The sequence below is a fragment of the Magnolia sinica genome, chromosome 6, assembly GCF_029962835.1.
Source record: "Magnolia sinica isolate HGM2019 chromosome 6, MsV1, whole genome shotgun sequence".
Lineage (NCBI taxonomy): Eukaryota > Viridiplantae > Streptophyta > Magnoliopsida > Magnoliales > Magnoliaceae > Magnolia > Magnolia sinica.
The window spans coordinates 81,051,111-81,072,516 of NC_080578.1; the positions used below are offsets into that span (position 1 = coordinate 81,051,111).

The following is a 21,406-nucleotide window of genomic DNA, read 5'->3' on the forward strand; positions in this document are numbered from 1 at the left end:
ATTGTCCATGTAAGTCAATGGTTAGAGATCGTTGGTTAGTTGCTCAGACAAGATCTTGTGCTTGTGGCCTGTGCGAGACTCGAAATTTCACCATTTTCAGGCAAAACATATATTTCAGTGGTCTTATTACAACCATTGTGTCATAAATTACATACGTCACTAATTAAAGAGATTAAAGTTGATTTAATAATAAAATTAAAACACATGTAAATATACCATGCATAGCTACTTTTGTATTATAGTTTATTCACAATTCAGGGTGCTAAACACGGGAGGATTTCAAATCAAGGGGTTGCAAATTCAGGCTTCCGAATCCAGGGACTCCAAAGCCACGCTCCAAAACAGACCCTAATTTCATCATGAATAGCAGAAATTATAATTTCCGATATTATAAAAATATCGCGATATATCGCCAGTCAAATTCCGCAATAACATGGCGATGTTTTCAAAATATCGGCTATACTTGTCACTACTCCCGTTATCTCCCTCCCTCTCTCTTCGATACTCCTTTGAGGGGCGACGAACGCAAAGATCCAACTCCCTCGAACTGCCCCTCGTCCGTACATTTCCATCAAAACCCCTGCGGCGATTCCCAGATCCATCCTGAAATCGAACGTTCACTGAAAACCCGCCCCACCTTGGCTCCAACATCTCTGGATCTCCTCCGTCCAGTTCTCTCCTGACAATGGCCCAATCCATACATTCCCTAATCCCTCTCTCTCCCTCTCCCAACCGCTCCTTCTGCAAAACCCCCTCCTCTCTCGCTCTCCGCCGCACAACCCGAATCTCCATCTCCCGCAAGCCCATATCAGCCGTCTCTTCCGATCTCGAATCCTCCGCCCGCATCCTCGAATCCAACTACAGCAAAGGCGGCAACGGCAGCGGAAATGGATTCCCGTGGCCGTCACCCGCACCTGACGCGGGGGCGATTGAGGTGGACATGGCGACGGAGGCAGAGCTGAAGGAGAATGGGTTCCGGAGCACGCGGCGGACAAAGCTGGTGTGCACGATTGGGCCTGCCACATGCGGGTTCGACCAGCTGGAGGCGCTGGCGGTCGGTGGGATGAATGTCGCCCGTATCAACATGTGCCACGGGACGCGTGAGTGGCACTGCCGTGTGATTGAGCGTGTGCGGGGGCTGAACATCGAGAAGGGGTATGCGGTCGCCATCATGATGGATACTGAGGGTAGTGAGATCCACATGGGAGATCTCAGCGGGGCCGCCGACACCAAGGCTGAGGTAATCCAAGATTGAACTTTCAGTCTCTTTGAAAGAAATGAAAATTTTAATATTTGCTGTTATTATTGTTGTAACTTTTTTTTGTAATTTTTAATTTGATATATTTTCTTTGTGTTTATGGTTGAAGTTCCTGTATTTTGATATTATATGGAGGAGCTTGGTTTCTGTTTAGGCTTTTGGAATTTCCATACCTATTTACTTGCAAAATTACAGGAATAAGATGAAATTGTCAATTATGCTCTAGTAGGTTCACTGCATTGTAAGTATATTGCATCAACTGTTGTGGACATGTGGAGAGATCCAGACAGTCCAATGTACATTACCCTCTTCACGGGTTACGTTGTAGAAACCACACCAATCGGACAATCTTAGTTATTTGATAAAATCAGGGTTAAGAATATTGTACCGGGTGATACAGCTGTATTGTATTGATATCGGCTGTGGCCAACACCCGCTTGTATCTGTCCATATGGGTATAAAAGCCCTTTATGTGATTTTTTTTTTTTAAAATTTAAATTTTATTTAAATTTTTTTGTGAATCATCTCCATAGTCTGCCTATTTTCTTCATTCAAAAGCATACAGAATGGCTAGAAAGTCATTTCCAAGTACATCTAGGTATACTTTGGAGGTCAAAATACCAGATTTAAGTGTGATTCGATGAATTGAAATGGAGATAACATGTATTGATGGTCAAAACACAAGATATCAATTTATAAGTGTTAATGGTATGGGCCTACATAGGCCCATTTAGATGGGTTATTTTGGTCTAGGATATAGAGGGGATTTTTTTGCTAGTATAAAATGAAGGAAGAGCAACTAAACTAGCTTCACACACACACACACACACACACACACACACACACACACACACACAGAGTGCTGAAATTTATTGAAACGCCCGCTGAAAGGTGGGAAAATAATACAATCTGATTCTACAACTCATAAAAAGAGGAGACTAGCAGGCTGTGTTGCTTTTACAATGGAAGTCTAATCCTTAAGAATCCTTTTAATTTTGCCAATAGGTTCTTCCACGGAAGATCTCTTGTTTTAGAAGCAATGACTATTCCAATCCCTCCAAATAATCCAAAAAATAGCCATCATAGTAAGCCTCCAAACATCTTTCCCAGATTTCCCTATCCCACCTCCATGCTAGCCCCAAAGAAGGCCCTCCAGTATCTTCTGCATCACCCAAGCGTCATTAAAAAGCCGAGAAGGTGTTCTCTGACCTTGTCAACAAAAGAGCAATGAATGAAAGGTGATTAGTTGACTTCGCATCCCCCATACACATCAATCAAATATTTGGAAGAATAAGGGATAACTTTTGCAAGTTGTCGATGGTTAGAATTCTCTTTCTTTCCTACGAGCCAAACAAAAGTCACGGCTCTAGGAGGGGCTCCATAGTACCAATGATGGAAAGGATATGGCTTAAGAATGTAAAACGGCTTCGAAATCAACTTGTAGAATGTAAACCGCTAAGCAGTGGAAGTAGGAGTGCAAGGAGCTAGGCCTGGAGGTTTGTGCAGCTTCTACTTATCAATTTCTGAAAATTGTGTTTTGGTCACTGCATAATACGAGGCCAAGACTTCTCTCGCTTCAGTTCATTTGTGGATGTTGTTTATTAGTATATACTTAGCTCTAGATCATCTTCAGCGTAGGGCTTTGTCTTGATAAATTTCATAATTTTATTAGATAAACCTTCATCATTGTGTGCTCTATTCACTGTTACATGTATACAGGTCCTCAATTTACATCTGGACATCTAATGGTAATAACAAATATGCTTTATGCAGGATGGCGAGATTTGGACCTTCAGTGTCCGAGCTTTTGATTCGGCTCTTCCAGATCGCACCATTAATGTGAATTATGATGGCTTTGCTGAAGGTCATAATTTCTGAAGACAACTTTGTTTTGGTCAAATATTTCTATCAGTAAAAAGAAGTCTGTTTGAATTTGAAACTAGCTTGGATGTGTTACAGATGTGAAAGTGGGTGACGAACTCCTTGTGGATGGGGGAATGGTGAGGTTTGAGGTGATTGAGAAGATTGGCCCAGATGTTAAGTGCCGCTGTACTGATCCTGGTCTGTTGTTACCGCGGGCAAACTTGACGTTCTGGCGAGATGGAAGTCTGGTGCGAGAACGTAATGCCATGCTCCCCACAATTTCTTCTAAGGTTGGTGTCTCTCCAAGCAACCATTGAACACTTCCAGGTATCTATGAAGTTTTTTTGTACCCAGGCAGTTTGGTTTGTACTGCCAACCAAAGAGAGGAAACCAGACAATTATGCAGTTTGCTGGGCCTGGTTTCTCATGTTCTTATGTTTCCTGATTTATGCAGGATTGGCTGGACATTGATTTTGGGATTGCAGAGGGTGTTGATTTTATAGCAATTTCTTTTGTCAAGTCTGCAGAAGTGATTAATCATCTTAAAAGCTACATTGCTGCACGGTCTCGTGATAGGTAATGAGAATCTTTCTTGAATTTCTTTTTATTTGTAGTGTTCTTCTATTATGTCTTTGTGATTTATGATTAGTTAGCTCTGAAGTGTAATTGAAAAATTAACTTCGAGCTTCAGGAGCTTTGAAAATCTTAAAAGAATGAGAAAAAGGGCAAGTAACCAAGAGACGAATGCTGATTCATTTGCATCAGACTGAGGATGAGGTGTGCACATGTGTATGCATGTGTTATGGTACAATGGTGGTTGTGCTCTTCATGTTATTTTTCATATTACTGTTTAGAATTAAGATATCTTTTTTGGTACTACTACTTCAAACATCTGAACAAATATATTTGGCCCACACAAGGTTTTGTGTCATTCAAATAATGAACAGTGCGATGACCATGGTACTTGTTGTTATCAGCCTCTTATCTATGTAAAAGAGTTGGGTTCTCTGCTTTTAGCATCAGTGAAGACATATAACCTTGTGTTCATGGGAGCTCTAATCTTCTGGACAGCCCCAGTTTTGTGTTGATTGAAATATTTCTTATTTTTCGTGGTTATGATCCATTAACATGGCATCATAAGGGTTATACCTATGTTGTTTTATTCAATGTCTGATTTCAGCATTGCCTATGGCTGTCCAATGTATTCTCTGTGCATTTCTGCTGGTCTGGTCTTTGCTCATTAGAATTCAAATCATATTTCGTTAATTTGATCTCTTGTATTTATCAACCAGGCAGCAACTGCTTTCAACTCTGCCTTTGGATTTGCCAAGCACAATCCTGACACCATTTTGCATGCCACATACTAACTGTTTGATGGTGTGTCTGATAAAGCTGCCTGCTTGTGCCCTGCACTCGATTTATGCTTATCGCGTATGTGACCGACCTTGAAGGCATGCATGCACCACTGTTGGTATACTTCTCGATTTCTCAAGGAAATTGAACCATGCTGAAGCTCTCTTATGATCCACCCATTTCTCAAGGAAATCTTTGCTTTATTAGGCCTCATTTTTTACGTATATGATGTAAGACCCGTACCCTGGTATTCTCATCTGTACATTAAAAACCAATAGTCCAATTAACTACTCACCACTAGATGAAGATATCTAACCGTTCACGTCAATTTTGGGCCACCCGATCATAGTAAACTAACTACCAGATATCCATATCCTCTTGTTTACACATTGAATTAAGATTCGGATCCGTTTATCTTGTTCATCACCTATGAATATGCTTAACCTACCATCAGAACAACGATCTAAGTAACCGGTACACGAACAATCACTTGAACCTAACAATATACGTGGATCATCCCAAAAACCCACTGTGCTTGTTCATTTACAACATTGACTGTACACTAATCTATTTACATGACCAGGCTTCTAACCATCCAATTACTTTAATTTTTGCTCATTATCTGACCGTATACTGTACTTGAATCTGCCAAATGGGCCATTCAAACATCAAAATAAACGATCATTTTAAAGTACATGGGGTACAAATGAAAATTGTCGGTCATTTTGTATATGGGATGTGCACGCATGTTACTTTGAATCACAGTTATACCTAGACCTTGAAAAGTGCACTCTTGTCCATTATAGACCTTCAAGTTTCAAATAAACCCTAATCAGAACATTTTCATGGGTAAAATAATGGCAGTTAGAACACAATCGGGTTAGATTGAGTCAGATTAAACTAGGATGTGCAATGGGAATAATCCCTGAATTTTCACTAATTATCCTCTGCTTTGGCTCGCTTGAGCGTGGCGAATATGCATCCCTTCTAGGTTCGGATGGGTAAAGCTTGCTTAGATCATCCCTTTACTCTTACATGTCACCCCCAATCCATCTATTTAAAGGGGCTTTTGCACTCGGATTTCGAGGCAGAAAGAAGAAAAGTCAAGCAGAGGGTTATTAGAAAAAAATTAGCCTGATGATCTGAGCCGTCCATCCATTCAACAGTTGGGAGTGTTTTTCGATCTACCATGACGTTTATTTTCCTTTTTTAACCGTGTATCATGCAGATATGGATGTGGCAAAACTGATGAATTGAGTGGATTGGCTATAACATGGAATCTATAGAGTCAGGGCTGGATGTGAACAATCCGGTTGAGCCAGCACCGGCTTTGCTTAGAACCGGTGGAGTTTCAACCAAATGTGGATAACATATTTTTGGGGCATTATCTTGGGCCCACTCGTGGGGCCCACCATGATATATATGTTATATCCATATCGTCCACCCAGTTTTTCATATCATTCTAGAGTTGTAGCCCAAATATGAAATAGATCCAGGTCTTAGGTGAGCCGCACAATACAAGTCAGTGGAGATAGTGACTTATACCATTAGAATCTTTCTAGGGCCATCATGAGGTTTATTTTCCACCCAAACCCATCACTTCTAGGTCTCTTTGAGTTCCTCACGGGCTAACCAACTCAATGGACAGACTGGATCGTCTAAGGTAGGCCCCACCTAGCCAGTAAATAGAAAAAAAGGGAGGTGGATTGCCGCTAGAACAAGAAAACATCCAAAGGACGCTGTCGTCTAGCAGCATAGAGGTAGACGCCATTTTTTGGCATGAACCACTTTGATGTGTATGTTTCATACACACTGTCCATCCAATTTGACAGATCATTGTAGGCCATGGGTCCAAAAGTGAGACATCCGAATCTCTGATGGACCACACCACAGTAAACAATGAGATTGAGCGTCCAATGTTGAAACCTTTCTAGGTCCATTGTGATGTTTATATGCTATCTAACCTGTCACTTCCAAAGCTCATTGGGCCCACCACGTGTTGGCCGAATTGATGAATGGATTGGATCATCCATATGTGGGCCCCATCTAAAAAAATATAAATACAAAAAAAACAAATGCCAACTTTAAAGTCGCTGGAGACTCCAGTGTCAATGACGCTGCCAGCGTGCAACGTGGAGTGGGTCTCCACTCGTGGGACCCACCATGACGTATGTGTTTCATCCACACCGTCCATCTGTTTCTCCATCTTATTTTAGGGCATGAGGCCAAATATTAGGCCGATCCAGATCTCAAGTTGACTACACTGCAGGAAATAGTGGTGACAATGATTTTTACCTTTGAAACCTTCCCAAGACCTTGCCATGATGTTTACTTACCATCCAATGCAGTTCATAAGGTCATGTGACCCAAGGTGAAGGGAAAACACAAACATCAATTTGACCCAAAGCTTTTGTGGGCCCCACCACTGTTAGAAATAGTGGAAACGACCTACCGTTAAAACCTTTCTAGAGCTAGTATGATATCAATGCAGTCCTCCGTTTTCTAGCTCTTTTGGTTTGAAGTGGGCCCACCATGCAGTGGGGTCCACGCGATATTTGTGAGATATCCACACTATCTTGCCATTTTACAGATCATGTTAGTGGGCTGCAAATCCAAATCTCAAGTGAACCGTGCAGCAAGCAATGGGGACTGGTCACTGATCAACTGCCATTGAAATTTCCTGGGAGCCACTGTTGCCAATCAACCTATGCATGAGGTCATATAGACCTGGACGAAAGGAATACACCAATATCACCTTGGTCCGAAGCTTTTGTGGACCCCACCTTTGAAACCCCCCGGACGTGTGACACTTTCACACTATCCATTTGTTTTTTATTTTCCAAGTACTTGGGGACTATGGTCCCCTAATTTGGAGCAGATCCAGATCGTAATGGACCCCTCACAATGATGCAAACCTAAAGCTTCTTAGGGCCCACCTTGAAGTTTATTTGCCAACCAACTTGTTTATGTTGTCACAGAGGGATGGATGAAGAAAAAAAATAAAAATTACAAGTACCATCTTGATGCAAGTCTCGAGTTGGCCATGCCACATGGACATTTAAATTTCTAGTAGGGCTACCGTTTGGGTCCCACACTGTTGATTGGGCTATTTAAAGTTGATTATCACATGCATTATGCACCCTACATTGTATACATAAATGAGAATATGTGTATATGCCATGATTGGTAACATGCTAATATACCTGGCCTGAAAATGGGCGACACTGATAGTATGCTTAGTATAATGCATACTATGCCTATTCACATGCTCATACGCATCGTATGTATGCTTGAGTATGGATGTGAATGCATCACAACGTACACCTAGCCACGAGGTACTGGTTTGTATTCATAACATGGATTAGATTGCCTGATGCAAAGCAAGCCTACATTATATAACTCACAACTCATTGAGAACCCGCACGAAATAGGGCCGCCTTCATGATTATCACATGATTGGTGCGTGACTTAAATACTGTGAACCATGCATGATGTGTTATGTATGTCAGGATTACATCTACACCCTAACAACATCTGGGTCGTAGCTTATACCCTTGCGGCATTAGGGTTATAGCCACCACAGTTGCCGTGGCTGGCAGATGAGTTTATGGACATCGAAAATTTTGTTACAACATATTAGGCGCGATGACTGTCCATGGGTGAAAGGTCCTAAACCCTGTTATACTAATAGAACACTCCAATGTCTAGACCGAGTGGAATCATGAGCGCACGAGGGCCAAATACTAGTAGGCCGCGTCACCCATTGTGTCGAGGTCGGTTGGAAGGGGTGTGACCGTACTCGCTTGGGTACAGAGGGCTATATGCTAGGTTGAGTGTGACCAGCTCCAAAATGGGTTCGCTATCGACGAGTCGAGTGAGATTTTGGCATACCATTGACATGGCGGTTAGTGAGGTCTCTTCCACTTGCTTGGTTATGCGCGCGATGGGCCGCAGCCAGTGTCGGAAGTGTATAAGACTTTGGTGATGTTTTACATGAGAACTGTATTGTGATGTGGATTAGACATCAGGATTTGCATGCTTGTGTTGCATAGCTTTATATGACCTCTGGCCTGATAGGCCTCTGTATTATATAGCCTCGGTATGGCTGATGACATTCATGGATTTAGCGGCATAGCTCTCCATCATTTCCGTATGGTCTAATATCAGTATATTTGTTATGTGTATTACGCACTCTCACACGCACTCTCTAAGTTTCGTAGTAAGCTTACGCACGTTGTTTATGTACAGGTTAAGCTAGATAGCAACAATAGTGCGACTGGAACACGTGATTGATTTTTTAGAGTTTTAGTTATGCATTGTATCTCCCTTTCCATCACTGTACTTGAATCCTTGTATAATAAACGTATGTTATGATGTCTTGGTTTGTGATACATTATGGCCATGCTTCTTTACAAAATAATAATAATAATAAAAATCCTCCTTGTGGGATCCTGTCTCCGGGACTTGGTGAATGGGCACCGAGTGCCGAAAACGGGGTACTACGGAGGCTGTCAAACTCAAACTCCGAGTACAACAAACGCGCGCCGGAAACCGGATCTGGGGTGTGGCATATGATCTACCCATTTAATGTGTGTCTTGCACTTAGCTCAGTTGTACGCGCTTGACATTTCAATATTGATTTCTCGGGTTTCTATCCCAACTCACCTCTACCAAAAAAAAAAGGAAAGAAAAGAAAAGAAAAAAAGACAAAAATCTGTTTTATTAGTACCCTCTTACTTGTCATAGTAACGGAGATTTTGCACGTGGTTAACATATGTCAAACTTGATCAAGTTTTACTCCAAACATCATAGAAAGATAACTGGATACTAAAACTTCATTATTTTATAGCAACCACCTGTTTCAAATGTTTCGAGGGATAATGATGCAAGCAGGCCCTCTTCATGTGAGAAATGAAAGAGAACAATGTGGGACCCACCTGAACACACGTCTCATTTGTGGGCCCCACATGGTCACACAGTCTTGATGATGTCACACATGATAAACCGAGTGTTTTAATTGTTGTTTTTCTTCTTCTTCTTCTTTTCTTCTTCTTTTTTCCCCGTTAAAGTTGCTTTAGTCATTGGAATGGGAAATAGCCTTCTTATGGTTGTGTGAATAATACTTGTTAGGGATGTCATAGCCATTTCACCTAGTTTGAAGGCCTCTCCATTTGTTCAAACCTATGAAAAGGTCTGATGGGATGTGTGATGGCTTTCATGATCTCAAATTTATTTTGATTTTTCTGGAGCATAATATACATTGGATGTACTGATCAGAAAAGAAATCCTTGGATGCCTTGACGAACATGTGGCACCAATGTAGCTCTTAGAATGATTAAAAGCTTTATTTTCTGATACACAAGCTAGACTTGCACACCCTTGCATTCTCTTGAAATGGTTAAGAATCTATAAACTTAAAGAATTGGGCAGAGATGTCTTTTTTGAACACCTTCCGAGATTCCTCATAAAGGATCCAAAGGCCTTTTGTTTTTAGTGAGGTACTCAGTATTGCTTCTTTCTGAATGTGACCCAACTAATTTGGTGTTCTGCAGTGATATTGCTGTCATTGCGAAGATTGAGAGTATTGATTCCTTAAAGAACTTGGAAGAGATAATTCGTGCATCAGATGGAGCAATGGTAGCAAGAGGAGATCTTGGTGCTCAAATCCCATTGGAGCAGGTCCCATCAGCCCAGCAAAAGATTGTTCAACTGTGTAGGCAGTTGAACAAACCAGTCATTGTTGCTTCTCAGCTTCTTGAGTCCATGATTGAATATCCTACACCCACTAGAGCCGAAGTTGCAGATGTTTCTGAGGCAGTTAGGCAGCAGGCAGATGCTCTAATGCTTTCCGGTGAGTCAGCTGTGGGCCAGTATCCAGAGAAGGCATTGACTGTGCTGAGAAGTGTTAGCCTTAGAATTGAGAGGTGGTGGAGAGAGGAGAAGCGACATGAAGCCATGGAACTTCCAGAAGTAGCATCTTCTTTTTCTGACAGCATTTCTGAGGAAATTTGCAATTCTGCTGCAAAAATGGGTAAGTATTCTCTCAAATTTTTATTTTTAAGGATAACTGATTTGGTTTTTAGGTTTTATTAAAAGCCGCTTTGACAATCATCATTGCAGTTAAGAATACAATCCCAATAATTAAATCTGAGCAAAGACAAAACTTGACAAGCTTTTAGCCTGGACGCCCATTCCAACACGTCCCTTTTAGTCTTCCAAACTCTCTCTTCCCAAGATCATTTGTTGTTGAGGAAGCAACGTCTGTTGCTTTGTCCCATATGTTCCATAAAACTGCCAACAAAACCAGATGTCGTATCACTGTCTCTTCCTTTCCTATTCTTCCACCGTGCGAAGCCTGCTTTGACAATTGTCATTGCAGTTAAGAATACAATCCCAATAATTAAATCTGAGCAAAGACAAAACTTGACAAGCTTTTATATTCTTTAGCTTGGACGCCCATTCCAACACTTCCCTTTTACTCTTCCAAACTCTCTCTTCCCAAGATCCTTTTTTGTTGAGGAAGCAACTTCTGTTGCGTTGTCCCATATGTTCCATAAAACTGCCAACAAAACCAGATGTCGTATCACTGTCTCTTCCTTTCCTATTCTTCCGCCATTCAAAGTCCATGGGAGATCTTCAACTGTCTTCCCCTCTTTGGCATTACCCAATCAATTTTGAAATTTCCTAGGAAAATATTCCACACTTTCTGCCCCAATGGGCAGTGAATAAAGAGATGATCTATCAATTCTGCGTCATTCATATACATAGTACAAATATTGGCAAGAGTCATGGACCTTTTTTGGAGATTATCTATGGATAGGATCTTTGTTCTCCCAACCAACCATGCAAAAGCCACCACTTTGGGGTGTGCGATGTAGAACCAAAAGCATTGAGCAAATTCCTCTCTCCTCGTATCCGACACCTTCCATATCAATTGGTAGAAAGATCGAACTGAAAATTTTCGTAATGGATGAACTTTCAAAACCATAGAATCCTCTTAAGGTCGGAAATGGATGATATTTATGTAGGTGCTCTAGCCTAGTGAAATCACCTACTTCCTCGTCGAATAAGTCCTGACAACAAGGGGGACACCAAGCGCCAACCTTGCCATTTTGAGAGTAACAGCTAGCAACTGTTGACGTTTTTCTTTGGAGTTAACCATGCAAGCTTCGGGAAGTCAAGCTCTAGCGGTTTATTCTGTAATGGTAACGGTGGCCGTAATGGCCACCACCGTTACCGTTATGATGTGGGCTGTAACATCCGTTACATTTTTTTTCTTCGAAAAAACTAAAAAGAACTTGTATTGCCTTGTAATGGCCATTACGGGTCATATTTTCTGTAATGGCCATTATGACCCTGTAATGCATGATGGTTGCCATCGTTACTGTTACCTGCTACTGCCAAGTAATGGGCTAACGGCCATTATGACACCTTGATCCTCGCACCAAATATCCTCTCAAAAGCAAATACAATTCTCGTCACCAAGCAAGAAAGCCACCCCTTCCTTAAATGAAGGACATATTGAAATAATTGTCTTCCATATGCCTGATCTCTGTAAGTCGAGCTTTCCTTTACCTCCCAAGTCCCAACCCCCCATTTGGACGCTATCACCTCTCTTCACAAATTCCCCTCTTTGTTAACATATCTCCACATCCACTTTCCTAGCAAGGCGACATTCATTAAAAAAAAAGCCATTTCCAACTTATCTAGAACTGCTTTTGGACATTTGAACATAGACATAAAGTATGAGTGGTAGATTAGATAGAGTTGTTTCCATAAGCATGATTCGAGCCCCCAACAACAAATGATGGCTCTTCCACCTTCATAGCTCCCTGTCGAATCTTTTAACCACCTTGCTCCATAGATGTTTCACTTGCCTCCCCATACATATGGAATTCTCAAGTAGGTAGATGGAAATGACCCGACCCCGCATCCAAATGCATTTGCCAGACTTGTTACTTCGTTCTTGGATAATCCAATGCCTAAAATCTTGCTCTTCGTAATGTTCACCTTTAGTCCTGATACTGGCTCATAGTACTCCAAAATTTTCCTCAAGTTGTCCACCATTAAGATCTTTGCATTGCAATTTTTTTTTTTAAAACATATTGATTTTTATTAAAGGCTAGAAGCCAAAAAAAAAAAAAAAAAAAGAAAAGAAAAGAAAAGAAGGAAAAGAGAACAGAGGCAAAGACAAAAGAAAAGCAAAACTACCTCACACTTAGAAAACTTCCCCATTTTATAGATCATAAAAACAATCCTTATGAGTCTTTAATGGGAATCCCCCAATCATTAGATTGATTTCAAATCAACCTAATCTACTTATGATGGAAACAAGTCTAATAATAGTAAAATCAAATATAGGAAATAATCCTTAAAATCTTTAATCACATATTTAAATAAGCCCATATATCTTTCACAAATAGTAAATTGCAATTCCCAATATTTAGGCCCTAAATTTATCAACAAACAGTCTATAATCAGCACATGCTAGGCGCTATAGTGGTCCGTGGGCTTACATCATTCCCCCAGGTTGGAAAGAACTCGAATCTGGCGAGTTTGATGCTTCATACAAGTAGTAAAGGTCGGGATCAAATCTTTTCAATTTGTCGCTTGTCATTCATGTGCATTCAGAATATAACTTGTTCTTCCATTTCTCCTAGCATTGCTTATATTGGCCTTGTCGAGTGTCATTAACAAGCTATTTACAAATGGTTGTGTAAAAGTTGTAACCCGCCATGTTAAACAATGCCCCGTTATGGGGCCAGAACAATGATTTTATTTTATTTTTTAAATAAAGGTTATAATGGTAACGACGGTAGCCATTACGGCCACCGTTACCGTTACGGAATACCTTTGTTAGTAGTCTTCACGCACAACACCTACTCAACTTCTACCTTATTTTTCTTCGGGAGTTGTTTATCCATATCAATAATGACTTGATCTTGCACGTTAGACACCTTGCCATGGTATTTGGATAAATCTGCCCATTGAAAATCAACGAGACATCTAAGTCATCTGGCAACTCGATCTTATAGGCATTGTCATCCAACTTCCTCTCGACTTGGCATGGATCAATCTTTTTAGACCTTGTTGCAAGTTCTCATTGGAATCCTTTTTTTGTAGAGATAAACCATAACTAAGTCACCTTATTTATATATCTCCCACCGATGTTCATTCACAGATTCTCGGTATTGGGTGTTTGCTCTCTTCAATTTTCTTCTTCATCTAAGCTTGTAAGTCTTAGATGTGCTTAGTGAAAGCATCAACATCTTCTCTCACTTGATGTTCTACCAACAATAGTACTAAGTACATGATGTGGACTTCTCCCACTTATGATATCAAATGGTGATTTTTGGTGGTACAATTTATTGAGCTGTTGTAGGAAAACTCGACTTGGGGTAGATCAAGTCCCATTGTGATACTGATGCAGGGACATGTGATGGCCTAACCCTAGATGCGTGTATAACCAGGTTGAAGAGATTCAAATAATAAAATTAATCAACTAATTGTTTTCAATCAAGGGGATTAAGCAAATCTCAACACAGAGATGAAATTATTTCGTCAGGATCATGCCTCTTAACATAAAATCGCATAAACAGTAAAACAAGGAGTACCTCGGGATATGAGGAGATTCCAGATCTAGTATAAGCCAGCCCACAGTTAAGTTTGGATCTGATTCTCTTGACTAGCCATCCCTCCTTTCCATTCAAACCAAAAGGGAATATCCAGAGAGGAACGAAAGAGATGAAGAAGAGATGGGTTCGAGATGAAAGAGAGTACGAATTCTAGGGCATCAAAGAAAAGAATATGGCTGATTTTTACCTTTTCTTGCACCTCGAAGATCTATGAAGAAGGAAAATCTGAAACCGGGGTGGAATCCTCAACACCCAAGGGACAAATCCTGAAACCCTAATCTCTTTGGTAAAAGAGGAAGAAAGTATTCGAATTCTCATTCATTCAATAATAAAATAGGGTTTCTCACAATGTATATATAAGTCACGGAAAAAACAAATAGTGTACTAAAGCTTTTGTAAACAAGGAAAAGAACAAAAAGGCATCTAAAACTAAAACACCCGGCGACAAGATGTGAAATCCGTCCCATGCGCATGCGGTCAGGGTGCGGTCATGCTGCTCCTGCACTCATAGCGCATTAGAAAATGGGTCTGATGGACCCAAAGTTCATCCACATCAACTCCTTCGCTTCGGTATTCTGTTGGCGGCACCTCCTCCTCTAGTACATTCTAAAGGGTGCACCCACTGATGTTTGCATTAGATACATTGTCGCTTACGATACTTCTCGAGAGGTTACCAAGGCTCCTGTTGACTACCTTGGTTTGACCGTTAGTTTGAGGATGACATTCATAAGAAAATTAAAGCTTAGTCTTGCTTTCATAAAGTGCATCAGAAGTGCCACACAAACTTCGAATCATGGTTCAAAGTTATTGTTTTTGGTACCCTGTGAAGTCATACAATTTCTGTTAAGAATATGTTGGTGATATGTGTAGCATCCATCGTCCTTTTACACGGTATGAAGCGGGCCATCTTTGAAAAGGGTCCACCAAAATGAAATCGAATATGCTTCGAGTCTTAGGAAGAATTGATGTAGAATGATGGAAACTATCCTAAGATGCAAGATGAGAGATCAATTACACATTAATTTTAGCAATCAACATGTAAAATCAACGTATCCACATAATAGATTCGAAAATTCAGATTTATAACCCGAAAGTCCTAGGTTATCATATGCGTGGTGCACGAAAATATAAAATAATTCAAGAGTGGTCCACTTGGAAGTAGAGACTTCCAACCTAGCGTGGGTAGTGCAACAACCATTCTGATTTGGGGAAAGTTTCACAAAAATTTTCAGATTTTCATTAGGGTTTTGGATACATGGATGGAGATTTGGGAATTGGATTTCTAGGGATTCAAAGGATCTAGGGATTAGGTAAGTTTGAAGTGAAATCAAAGAGGGAAAACACTAAACATGGGCCCACACGTGGCTGCCCGCACGGATGCACGTGTGTGCATTTGCGTGTGCGGGTCCACGCGTGGATAGGTAAGGGGAAAGAGAGAGAAGGTGGATTGAGTTGGGTTTTGATGATTTGAAAAAGGTTGTAAGGGAAGGGAAATGAGGGAAAAAAGAGAAGATGAATACCTTGTTGGAGAAGAGAGAGAAAAATAATGCACAATGAGGAATCCACCACCAAACAAGCCTCTACCCTTCCACAATTTAATTGGAAGGGAGGGTTTCTCACGAATCTTAAAAAAAAACAATGAGGAAAATTCCTTCACATAAGAGAGCTTCTCTCTCTCTCTCTCTCTCTCTCTCTCTCTCTCTCTTTCTCTCTCTCTCACTCTGTGTGTGTGTGTGTCTTTTTCTTCTTAAGTTCTCCACTAGGGTTGGATGTCCACCCCCCGTGCTTTTATAACAAAAAATCAAAATAATTACAACTATGCCATTCACTTAAGTGAAATGACCCATAATCCAAAATAAAGAAACTAAAACACTTATTATCAATCTCAACCATAAAATAAATCCTTGAAAAAAAAAAACATAAAGGAAGTAAGATCAGAGTCTAAGGGGCTCAGATCTGGTGGCCTGATGACCTGATTGACAAGATCCAATGGTAAAATCGACACGGAATAAAAATTCCATGACTAAAATGGTCTCCTAAGCGGCTCACATGCATCATCCCTAAGTTGAGTCTTCTTGATGCACGTCCAATGCATGTGGGGTCTTTAAAATGGCTCGGCGAGCTCAATCTTGAACTCGTCTCTCATCCATAAAGAAAGCTGTGTTGATTTGGGTGGTTGCCTCCGTCTTCGGTACACCCGAGTAGATCCTCTGATGTCTCCATCAAGAATTGGAATGAAGTTCAGAGAAATATTCACCCATGTTGCAACTGGTACGAGAAGTGGTGTACAAAGGCTAGTGTTCTGTAAATGACCTTTGGAGACTTGGAATCGACAACTTCGTGCTACAAATTGTTTGATATTACAATGAATACAAGGCCGGTAATATTTCTCCTCGACCATGGTGCCAATATTTTATCTCTTCCAAAGTATCTACTTGTCCTTCGTGTAGTTCATATAGAGTTCTCTCGTGACGATCATTCGGGAATGCATAAGCAATAACCCTTGAATAAATATCCATTATGATATGAATTCATACTTTGGATCTCGGCCATTCACATATCTTTAGAGCACTTTGTAAATAATGGAATCCTTGTATTTTTCTTTTAATGCTTTGAATTCGATGACCAACACGACGAGTGTTCCTAGTAGAACCACCCTCCTCAAAGCATGTATCACTTTGTTCTGGCTTCAGCTTTGAATGCAAAGTATATTCTTGTAGAAAAGCCATTCACTTTTCATGACGAGCACTAAACTTCTTCTTATTCTTCTTCTTTTTAAGGGTAACAATCTTTTATTGAACCAAGTGTTGAGTTGGCACAAAAACTACACAGAAAGCAAGAAAACTAAATTACTATCTTCTAATGACTCAATATAAGAAGCTCATTCAAGAACAAATAAGCTCTCGAGGACACCCCCCCTGCTAGAGACATTGTGAAAGCATCTATTTCCCTTCCCCAAATCGCCCACCATACGGTAAGCAACAATAGTCTCCAAAGAGAAATCTTTTGTCTCCCAGTTCTCACACCATGCCAACTCCGGAGTAACTCCTCAACCGAAGCAAGCATAGCCTAAGATATGCCGATGGATCTGATAAATCGGCTCAACATCTCTGAAGCAAACTTATGATAGATGAAAATATGGATTACTAACTCGACATCCACCATGCACAACATGCACATGTTGGGGAGCACCATGCCTCTTCTTCGAACGTTGTTAATGGTGAGTACTCTCTCCTTACCAACCTACCAACCAAAGGTTGCTACTTTTGGAGGGGCCCCGTAGTGCCACATGAAGGCAGTATGAGCACAAGGAGCAACCCTCGACTGGAAACGAAGACAGGGAGCGAACCGAGAAGTGGGCCGATTTATCCCTTAGCCGGATCATCTTGTCCTGCTCTTCTCTTGTTGGCACATAAAGTTGCAGATGATTAAAGAGCCTCACGAATTTGATGGGGACATCCCGCACATGCCGTCCACACGTGCATGCACACCACCCCCCCATACGCTCATATGCCAGAAGGAGGGCCCCACCGTTGATCTGTATCGATAACGACGTCCAGGGAGGGCCTTTTAGTTAGAAGACGAAGTTTGGTTCAAAAGAGTGGGCCCGATAGTAAAGCCCATCATGGGATCTTATGATCGTGGCTCACTAGTCGGATTGATCTCATATTTTAGGTCTTGCTTATTGATATTATTTAGAACATCATGAACGCTTTATATTTCTTTGTTTGATTTTTATTTTAGTTTACTTCATCGCCAAGTAAGAGGTTGTGCACGTGGCGCGAGTTTTGGGGTATATGGTTTTCTTATAAATAGGCACCCCTTGTAGTTCTTTTGATTAATTGAAGATTAATAAAAATTATGCGTTTTCCTACTCTCTGAGTTGTGAAGCCTAATTGGGTGCGAAGCCCTCCCTTCATCGAATGATTAACTACCGTGGTGCGAAGCTACATCTATCCCGATTCGCTTCCATCCATCGCCATCTCTACTACCCATCTTCTACCATCCCTTCTTCTCATCTCGCTCCATTATCTACACTTCGAATCAATCATCTATTGCAACAATTCTCCTCCCCACAATAGAATTTTAGAATCTGGCCCTACAGGAGGGCTGAAACTTCGGTGGATCACTACGCACAAACCGTACATCGGATCAAGCTAAGATTTGGGGGTTTTGGAGTCCATCCCTGGCCGACTGGGGCCAAGGTGGCCTTTTTCTGAATAGTGGGCCCCACACACGTGTGGCCGGGATCACACGCATGTGCGTCCGGGCTATTGTTGTTGTCCACATGTGCGGTACTTTTCTGGTTCATCTCTCTCCTCTCTTTCACCAAAAATCCCTAAACCTAACCTTAAATTACTCAAATCTTCAATTTTATGCCCATTTTCGTACCCTAGGGTTCCCCGAATTGGAATTTTTGAATCCCTTGGATTAGGAACTGATTACTATGCATGTGTGGATGATTATTTTTTATCTTTGAGTATTGTTTGATTCCTAATTTTAATTTATCCAGCCTTATCATGTGTAGGCCTGGACCCACACAGATACCCCTAGCTTGAATGTTTGAACTTTTGTGTGGGATGTGGAATTTGTGTAATTGTTTCTGAACTAACGTGACCTTAAGCCTGAGATCTTGCATATCATATTTAATTTTCCATGTCCTGCATCAAATTTGATATTAGAGCTTAGGGTTCTTATAGGTGAATACATTACATATTTAGGGTTAGTTTGTTTGAGTCCATCATGCATTCAGTTCATCATATGTAAGCTTTTAAGAGTCCATAGTCCCTGATATTAGTTGCTGAAATTTCTGTTATCAGGAAGTTAGCAATTTACATTGCTGTAAATTTCTGTTATTCCTTTGTTTTGACAACTATATTGTTGGATTTTAGTAGCACTGCGTAGTTTCCTTCATATATAGTCTCATATGATCATTTAGTCCCATATAGTCATCGTATAAAGTCCTTAGGTGGAGTTGCAAGTTGTACGCCCACATGTACGGGTCATGGTTTTGGCTAGCACCCTACACTAAGCATGGAACAACTGCTAGAGTCACTAAACAAGCTATCCCAGCAGATCGAGTCTTGGGGTAAGCGCTTGGAACAAGACATAGACCAACGCTTTGACCAAATAAAGGCCTCCCTCAGGACAAACCCCACCATTAGGGAAGATGACCAATCGCAGGCAGGTGGCTAGGAGGATAGACCAATGAATGAAGGTGGCCAATGAATCAGTCATGGGCGTGCACCCTTATCCCCACCCCATGAGGGACATCAAGACTATTATTTTGAGGGGTACAACATGTGCGGCCTCGTGGCTAGAGAGAGTGCATCAGAGGCTAGTGTAGAGTTACCTACTGAGGCCATTCCAATAGTGGATGAGTTTCATGATGTCTTTTTTGATGATCTACCGGATGAGTCTCCCCCTAGGAGGGATATAGAGCACACCAGAACATGGGACACCGTAATACCTATAACTAAGTTTGCATTTAATAGTTCTGTTGATAGGTCCACAGGTCTTAGTCCTTGTGAAGTCGTTACTGGTTATAAACCTGAGAAACCTATTGATATTGTCCCTATGTCACTGTCCCATAGGCCGTCAGAGTCTGTAGAGTCTTTTGTGCATCACATTCATTTATGACATCAAAAAATTAGGCAGAAGATCACTACTAGTAATAAACATTACAAATTTTCTGCAGATCAACATAAATGTTTCAAGAAATTCAATGTAAGGGACTCCGTGATGGTTCGCATTAGGCCCGAGCGGTATCCTCCGAGAGCTGTTCGTAAGTTACACGCGCGTAGTGTTGGACCCGTCAAAATTATAAAACGAAACGGTCTCCATGCGTATATGGCAAATCTTCCACCCTCCATGGGAATTAGTTCCACATTTAATGTGGAGGATCTAGTTGTATTTCAAGGGGCCATTGATGCATTGTCCAGCCTTTTGCCTAGCCATCCTGATTCATCAGACCTTTCTCTTGATCCATGACCTCCTTCAGACTCATTTTTCCAGCCTTTACGTCCCATTCCTACCCATCCCGACCCATTTTCCTAGCCTCTACCTCCCATACCTACCCGTCCCGACCCATTTTCCTAGCCTCTACCTCCCATACCTACCCGTTCCGACCCATTTTCTCAGCCTCTACCTCTCATACATACTCGTCCCGACTGTTCTTCCCAACCTCTACCTACTATACCTAACCTTCACAAACCCAGAGAAGAAATAGAAGATATCATGGACCATCAGATAGTTTCAAAATCGGACGGTGGGTTCAAGAAGTTCCTGGTTAAGTTGAAATCACGTCCAGCTTTAAACAATATGTGGCTCACTGAGGAGGAGCTTCAGAGACTTGATCTTTACATCTCAAAGTAGTTCAGGAGTTTTATTTCGCTAGTGGCAAAATCTTCGCAGCCGGGGAGAATTGATGGGGACATCCCGCGCACGCCGTCCACACGTGCACGCACACCACCCCATATGCTCGTACTCCCGAAGGAGGGCCCCACCGTCGATCTGGATCGATAACGACGTACAGGGAGGGCCTCCTAATTAGAAGACGAAGTTTGGTTCAAAAGAGTGGGCTTGATAGTAAAGTAAAGCCCATCATGGGATCTCATGATCGTGACCCACTAGTCAGATTGATCTCATATTTTAGGTCTTGCTTATTGATATTATTTAAAACATCATGAACGCTTTAGATTTCTTTGTTTGATTTTTATTTTAGTTTACTTCATCGCCAAGTAAGAGGTTGCGCACATGGCGCGAGTTTTGAGGTATATGGTTTTTTTATAAATAGGCATCCCTTGTAGTTCTTTTGATTAATTGAAGATTAATAAAAATTATGCGTTTTCCTACTCTCTGAGTTGTGAAGCCTAATTGGGTGCGAAGCTCTTTCTTCGTTGAAAGGTTAACTACCGTGGTGCGAAGCCACATCTATCTTGATTCGCCCTCATCTATCGCCATCTCTAATACCCATCTTCTATCATCCCTTCTTCTCATCTTACCCCGTCATCTACACTTCAAATCAATTATTTATTACAGCAATTCTCCTCCCCACAACAAAATTTTAGAATCTGGCCCTACAGGAGGGCTGAAACTTCGATGGAGCACCACGCACAAACCGTACATCAGATTGAGCTGAGATTTGGGGGTTTTGGAGTCCATCGTTGGCCGACCAGGGCCAAGGTGACATTTTTCTGAATAGTGGGCCCTACACATGTGTGGCCGAGATCACATGCATGTGCGTCTGGGCCATTGTTGTTGTCCACGCGTGCGATACTTCTCTGGTTCGTCTCTC

The 21,406-nt window shown here is 41.3% G+C and overlaps 1 protein-coding gene across 1 annotated transcript in view; it reads left to right on the top strand.

Annotated features, from left to right (window-relative positions):
- Positions 1 to 535: 535 nt before the first annotated feature.
- LOC131248927 (pyruvate kinase isozyme A, chloroplastic) overlaps positions 536 to 21,406 on the top strand; it is a 35,856-nt gene continuing 14,985 nt past the window's right edge. The window contains exons 1-5 of the mRNA XM_058249453.1: positions 536 to 1,240; positions 3,032 to 3,122; positions 3,218 to 3,411; positions 3,576 to 3,697; positions 10,027 to 10,505. Coding sequence (XP_058105436.1) covers positions 686 to 1,240; positions 3,032 to 3,122; positions 3,218 to 3,411; positions 3,576 to 3,697; positions 10,027 to 10,505 — 1,441 coding nt within the window. The 5' untranslated portion in view covers positions 536 to 685. The remainder of the gene's footprint in view (positions 1,241 to 3,031; positions 3,123 to 3,217; positions 3,412 to 3,575; positions 3,698 to 10,026; positions 10,506 to 21,406) is intronic.